The following is a 7,160-nucleotide window of genomic DNA, read 5'->3' as shown; positions in this document are numbered from 1 at the left end:
GCTTGGCTCCTCCCTCTGGGCTCACATCTCACAATGGGATGTTATGGTTCTTATCAGCCATGCAGTGACATTCAATAGTCTGTTATCAGCAGATGTTTTTGGAGGGAGGAGTGGTTGTGGAAGAGATAAGGAAAATGGCCACTTAACAGAAGCCACCTGCCATACAGATGGCAAATAGAATACAATTTACTTGGCTATCCAGGACAGGGCTGCTCCTTTCCCATCCTCCCAACAGGCAGGAGGTACCTCAGCCTTCATCCCATGGGGGTTTTACCAAGGAATTAAGAAACCAACCCTGTTCCTTTGGGTGAAGTTTGAGGTATGGTGATGTTATTTCACTGGTGGAGGGAAGGGGTAAAGTGGGGTTAAGTCCAGCAGGTCCAGGGCTCTTGGGAGTGCTGAAGGGATGGACTCCAGTGAAACCATCCTGACATGGATCATGAACTTCCCTCCACAGCAGCACCTTTTGTTTGTTCACCAGGGCAAACAGTTCAGCAACAATGACTAAATAACTGTCTCAACTTAAGACTCACCATTTGTGTTTGCTTTGTGAGTGCAAGTCCCTGCAAGATTTTACATCCCAGAGTTTCTTGGGGTGCAGGAGCTCCTTGCAGTCCTTCAGCATCACCTGATTGTGGGCATTTTTTGGGCATTTTCACCAGCCTTCTGCTCTCTGCTCTGCAGAGAGTGGTTGTTGGAACCACATCATCCACATCCCGTGGATCTGGGTCTCAGCTCTTGCAGGTCCATCTGTGCCTCACATTTCCACTGTAGGTCACACTCTTAGGAAGAATGAGGGGAAAAACACCCAAAGTGCTACCCCAGGAGGGAGCTGGGGTAATCACTGCTACATTTTGAGGCTCTGCTGTGCTCGGTTTCTCTGACTGTGCTTCCCTGAGCTGTTCCTTCTGCAAGCCTCAGACCAGTTGGAACTTGCAGTTTGAGGCAGCAGGAAGAGAGCTGAGCTATTGGAATGCAAGAGGTGGCTGCAGACATCCCAGGCTTGCAAATTGGATGGTTAAAAATGCTGGAGAGCAGATGCATCCCCCAGGACAGAGGAGCCATGTGCCACATTGCTCCTGTTCTCATATTATTGTTGGGTTTTTATGTAAAAGCCTAAATCTCTGCAGAAATGGTTCTGTGGTGGGCTCTTTCCAATCATGTGAACTCTGGCTGAGACATTCAATGCCTAGAAAATCCTGGAGTTCTTTGTTTGTGGAGCGGACAACAAAAACTTACTGGGAAACGCTGTTCTGAATGCAGCATGAAGAAAACAAGGGAGAAATAAACGTTGTGTAAGTGTGAGACTGACTTGTGTGACCACAGCAGGATCTCCAGCAGAGTTCTTGTCCCTGTGCTGTTCCTCGTCCCTGTCCCATGCTGTTCCTCATGCCCTGCCCTCTACCCTCCTGTCCTGCTGAGCTCTTGGGCTCAGATAAGGCCAATTAACTCCTTGGAATTCCATTTATAAACGACTTCCTTTGGAAAGGAATCTCCAGCTAATTTTGAATGTTGTCTTATCTGTGTTTGCTGAGGCAGTTGGGGCAGGGTTGCTGCTTTTTTGGGCTGTTTTTCAACTGAGTAACATTTCCTGAGGTGGTGTCAGTGAGGTGCCTCATGGACAGGAGATTTTGGTTTCATTATTGTGTGGAAGTGGCACCATGTACTGGGTAAAAGTACTGCCAGTTTGATTCACCCCTGGCCTCTGCACATAGGTGTGGGATATCAGCAGCTTTGATAATCTTGTCCCTCCCCACATCACCACACCATCCTAGTTTTCCATAGAATTGCAGGAATTTTGGCTTTTGAGCACCCAGAGCAGTCACTAAGCTACAGTGATGGAAAATCCATCACATTAAATTCTGATTCCTGTGATCCAGAACATCACTCATCTGTGGCTGTGCAGCCAGATCTGACCCACAGTCCACTGCTGGGTTATCAGGAGTGTAGTTTTTCTAGAACTTTTGTCTCAGAGACCCAGACAGAGCAGGAACATCATTCTCTCACAGTTTTCATACATGGGACACGCCAAGCTGGATGCATCTTGGGGGAGACCCATCTGTGGATCCCAGGTCCAGGAACAGCCTTGTGCTTTGTTGTCTGTAAAAATAAACATTCCCAGCTCGCTGAGAATCCCTGAATTGAGGTGGTTTGGGATCAAAGTGGAAAGGGCTGCACACAGAAGTGCCTCTGTGTGCCAGTGGGGAGAGCTGTTATCCCAAGGAAAGGAGCTGTAGCCAATATGTTGGCTCTGTTTATCCCTCAGGAATGGGCAGAGAGGGAAGAGCTGCTACCCTGTGAAATATTTGCAGGAGCAGCAGACAAAACAGCTTTGATTGTAGTGGAGTTGTGAAATAACCTTTTAAAAATAGTCCCTGTCATACATTGTGTTTTCTGTCATCCATCTCACACATTCCCAGTGTTTTTAAGGCCGGGAAGCACAGCCCAGCCTTGGAAGCCTGTGACTGGAATTTGAGAGCTGCTGATGCAGTTTTTTATTGCTCATTCACAGTATGTTCAAGATGTGAGCAGCCTTCTCCCAGCTCAGAACCCAGGGAAGGGATTTACACAGAGAGAGGTTGGCTTGGCAGCCACGTGGGACTGATTCCAGTCCAGGGAGGTCACTGCAAGGTGGGACAAAATGGGGAATAATGCAGAGGAGAAAAAAGTGGAGTAAGAGCAAGGCTGTGGTTGTGCAATTGTTGATCTCTCTCCTACTTCCAGCCCCGTGCTCTCATGGATCTGTGTTTCTCTTCTCTGGATGTTCTTAACACAGAGGGAGGAGAAAATCAAAGCAGGAGGTGAGGGAGGGGAGGGAAAGGCAGGAATACAGGTGGATGATCCATCTCCCACTGCAGCTCCTGCTCCCACCTGCTTTGACCCTCACAGCACATTCTCACCTGTGTGGGTGGTTTTCAAGTGCCCCAAACAGCCAAGGTTCCTGTTGCTTCCTCTGAGGTGGAATGCTGGGTCAGGATAGCAAAGGTTTGTACTTTGGGGATTTTGGGGATGCAAACTCAGCCTTGCATTTGCTTCCTGCTGCTGGAGCTTGGAGAACACATCCTGCCCTTCCAGCAGCTCCTGGCCTTTCTCCTGTCTGAGACCAAACTGAGCTTGGATTTGTAGGTGGGGATGTTTCACCTGCTCTCCAGATTTGCTGGCACTGAAAACACTTGTTCTGTCCAGCTTCCTTCTGGTAATTCTGACTCAGGCTTCCAGGAATGGAGGGTGGGTTTTTTTCTTTCTTCTTCTTTTTATTTTTCTTAAATTTTATTTAAAAATAGGAGTGTTTATGCCTAAGAACTTCCCATGTTTCTCTGCTGCTGGTGGAGCCTGGGTCTGTCATTGAGCCTGGCACTCTGCACAGGCTGTGAACTTGGAGTAGAGCTGCTCCTGGAGTTGCTGATTGCTTTGGATGCCACGAGCTGCTGGCCTGACCTTGCTCTCTGTCGGGAAATTCCAGGGTGAATTTGTTTGTGTGGGAGCAGAAAAGGATCTCCTCAGCCTGGAATATCTTAGGAGCTCACTCTCCTTGTGGAGTGTCTTGGGAGCTCTCTCCTGGCAAGCTGCATGGCCCGGGGATCAGAGTGCCCAAGGATCTTTGTTGGTGCATGTCCATGTTTGCCCTTCCTCACCTGCACGCTCTGTGTTGCAGCTGTTCTCACCCAGCACACCATTCCCTGGCCTGAACAGCTCCAGTGACCACGTTCCTGCTGTCCCCAGCACCCCACTCCTCATCAGCTACCAGGTGAGAGCCTCAGTGGGATGCTCCTGGTGACATGCCAGTGCTGAGGGCAGCACTTCTGACCTTTATCCCTTCAGAGGGAGTGAGACAGGAAGCTCAGGCACAAGTCCCTGCCCTTTCCCAGAAGTGTGTTACATTTCCCAGAGGGGACCCTGGGGATACTTTGGGCTCTGAGGACTTTGCTCTGTGCTGTGGGCACAGCTCTGGGTGTAAGGCTGGGCCAGGTGCCCGCTCAGGGCAGGTTGGGCAGGGCTCAATGACCCCACAGCCCATGCCAGGAGTGGTGCCAACATCTTTCTCCAGTTTGGTGAGAACCTGGCATGGGGCAGCTTTTACAGCCCCTGGGGTGGGCTCCCACTGATCTTAGTCTGGGAATGAGATGGATTGTGATTTTTTTTAGGGGGGTTTTAGCTTTGGGGGTGGTTTCAGTGTCAGTTTGAGGCTGGGCACAGCACAAGTCGTGTCTGTAACTCAGCAAGAACCATCAGCTCCCACTGATGGCTGTCCTTAGTCTGGGAATGAGATGGATTGTGATTTTTAGGGGGGTTTAGCTTTGGGGATGGTTTCAGTGGTAGTTTGAGGCTGGGCACAGGCTGTCCTTAGTCTGGGAATGAGATGGATTGTGATTTTTAGGGGGGTTTAGCTTTGGGGATGGTTTCAGTGTCAGTTTGAGGCTGGGCACAGCACAGTGCATGTCTGTAGCTGAGCAAGAACCATCAGCTCCCACTGATGGCTATCCTTAGTCTGGGAATGAGATGGATTGTGATTTTTAGGGGGGTTTAGCTTTGGGGATGGTTTCAGTGGCAGTTTGGGGCTGGGCACAGCACAACTCATGTCTGTAGCTCAGCAAGAGCATTAACATTGGGTCAATGCTGTTTTCTTCAGTCTCAGGCTCCTGCAGAGGAGGAAGATGAAGGTGAGGAGGAAGAAACAGAAGAGTTGGGGCAGACAGAGACGTATGCAGAATATGTCCCTTCAAAGTGTGAGTGTTTCCTTGGGAAGCTCTGTTCACTCCATTGTGCACCAACCTAATTTAATTGTGTGTTTGCTGTGGCACCTCCCAGGCTTGTGGTTTTCTAGGGAGAACTCCACAGTGCCCTGGGCTCTGGCTGGGTGATGAGCTCTGGCAGTAAAGACCTGGACTGACCTGTGTTCTGTTGTCATTCAGCCAAGATTGGGAAGCACCATCCTGACCTGGTGGTTGAGACGAGCACCCTGTCCAGTGTCCCCCCACCTGACATTACCTACAGCCTTTCCCTGCCCAGCTCTGTGGCTGACAAAGGCTCCCTGTCTGCACTACAGCTGGAAGCCATCATCTACGCCTGCCAGGTACCTCCTGCACCTCAGGTGTCTCACACCTGAAGGAAAATGCCTCTTGCAGGGCCAGGTGTTTAAAACATGTGTTTTAAAATGACTGTAATTTGGGTGATGAAACTCCTTTGGCATTTTAAATGCCTTTTGGAGGATTGTTTGAAGCCGGGGGCTTCTGTGTGCTCTGTTTCCCAAAGAGACAAGAATCTTGGACTTTTCTTGCAAAGGGTTTTACATTTGGGGGGACCTTTTCCATGAATTGCCACTTGTGAGCTTGATCACAACTCCTGATCTTTCCTGTTGTTTGGCTAAGCAGTGCACATGCATCTGTGGGATGTGTGAAAGGGTTAAGTGGTGCTCACATCAGAGCTCTTAGCAAAGGCAAATCTTTAACTTTAATTTTCAGTTTTGTTCTTGATTTTGCAGCAACATGAAGTTTTGTTGCCCAATGGGCAGCGAGCTGGGTTTCTGATCGGGGACGGTGCTGGAGTCGGGAAGGGCAGGACTGTTGCAGGCATCATCTTTGAAAATTATCTTAAAGGGAGGAAAAAAGCTCTGTGGTAAGTTGTTGGTTTTGGGTTTTTTTTTTCCCTCTTTTCCCGTAAGACCTTGGAGTAAGTTTGGATCTGGAAGTAAGGAATTCTTTAGTGCTGATGTTGGCTTTAGAGTTGAGTCATGCTGTGGCCTTGGGTAAGTCGTTTCCACCTCTTAGTGCCTGACTGCTGCCTGTGAAATGGGAATATTCCCCCTGCAGCAGGGATGGGGAATGAGTCACTGTGAAATAACAGGTTCTGTGCTCTTTGGGGTGAGGTGTCAAGCCTGGCCCTGCTGTCCCTGGAGTCGTGGAGGGTTGTTCCTGGGTTTCCTGGGTGCAGAGCCAGGAATAAGGGGCTTTGCTGCACATCACAGCCTGTGCCGAGGGGCAGATGGGCTGTCAGATCTCACACTGGGGGCTGTGGGCAGTGGCAGATGTGAAAAGTCCCGCTTTAATCAGAGCTGTTAATCACCCTGTGCCCTGACTCCCTGGGGACATCCCCAGCCCCAACTGCTGGGGGAGATAAGCAGCCCCAGGAGAAGATAACCACCCCACATCTCCTTCACAGGTTCAGCGTCTCCAATGATCTCAAGTACGATGCTGAGAGGGACCTGAAGGACATCGAGGCCTCCCACATTCCTGTGCATGCTCTGAACAAGGTAGGAGAGGAGCTGCGCTGCTGCTCTGGGAGTCAGGAGCAGTTGGAGGCTCTGGCTGAGCACGTGGAGCAGGACGAGGCTCAGGCAGCAGCAGAGCTTCTGTTCTCTCCTCCCAGCCAGCTCTTCCCACTTGGGACTCCAGTTATTTTTATTATGGAGCTGCACAGGGAGCACAGAGCTGTTCCCTGCAGGGAGTGGGAAGTGACTGCAGGCAAATGCAAGTACAGCAGAACTGGAACCTTCTTCACCATTCCTAAGAAATCCTGTGGAGAGAACAGCTCTGTGAGATGTGCTCTGCTCTCCTGGGCCAGCCTTTCCCAGTGCTGGTCCATGGAATCACTTCTCAAAGCTGTAGGGAGACCAGAGGTGCCTGGACTGGTGTCTGTTGTGGCCTGTGGTTGAGTCCAGTGTCTTCCAGTTCACTTAAATCCTCTCCTCTGGTTTTAATGGTGTTGAACAACCAGCTCTTACAAAGAAACCACAGATGTTTGACACCTCTGAATGTGCTCCACTAAGAGATTGAAAGGGATTTTGTGTTCAGCCCCAAAAGGCTTCAAATGGAACTTTCTCCAGCTTAGGACCAAGCCTTTCCCCCTTGTACTTCATTACATGTGGGACCCATGGCAGTGATACAGGCAACAATCTCACCTGGTCAGAGAGAATGATTTTCCAGGAGGAATTAAAACAGACAGGAAGGGTCAAAGCAATGAAAGACTCTAAACTGTTGCTTAAAAAAAGGAAGCACTTTTTTTGCCAGAAAATCTCTGTCCTCGCACGGTCCCCACAGTTCACTGCAGGCTTCCAGATGTGCTGACACATTGGCTGGGGCACTTCTCCAGGCATTTACAGTCCCTGTCATCACAATAGTTCAGTGCCAAACACAAATGCTGAAGACATCAGCTACCAACAG

The 7,160-nt window shown here is 49.8% G+C and overlaps 1 protein-coding gene across 1 annotated transcript in view; it reads left to right on the top strand.

Annotated features, from left to right (window-relative positions):
* Positions 1-7,160, top strand: part of SBNO2 (strawberry notch homolog 2) — a 48,436-nt gene that overhangs the window by 19,091 nt on the left and 22,185 nt on the right. The window contains exons 5-9 of the mRNA XM_031063290.1: positions 3,656-3,748; positions 4,631-4,727; positions 4,914-5,074; positions 5,483-5,616; positions 6,160-6,250. Of these exons, the coding sequence (XP_030919150.1) occupies positions 3,656-3,748; positions 4,631-4,727; positions 4,914-5,074; positions 5,483-5,616; positions 6,160-6,250 (576 nt within the window). The remainder of the gene's footprint in view (positions 1-3,655; positions 3,749-4,630; positions 4,728-4,913; positions 5,075-5,482; positions 5,617-6,159; positions 6,251-7,160) is intronic.

This window comes from Geospiza fortis, unplaced genomic scaffold, assembly GCF_000277835.1.
Source record: "Geospiza fortis unplaced genomic scaffold, GeoFor_1.0 scaffold241, whole genome shotgun sequence".
NCBI classification, from domain to species: Eukaryota; Metazoa; Chordata; class Aves; order Passeriformes; family Thraupidae; genus Geospiza; species Geospiza fortis.
Note: the sequence above shows the minus strand (reverse complement) of the source record. Positions and strands in the feature narration are given on the sequence as shown.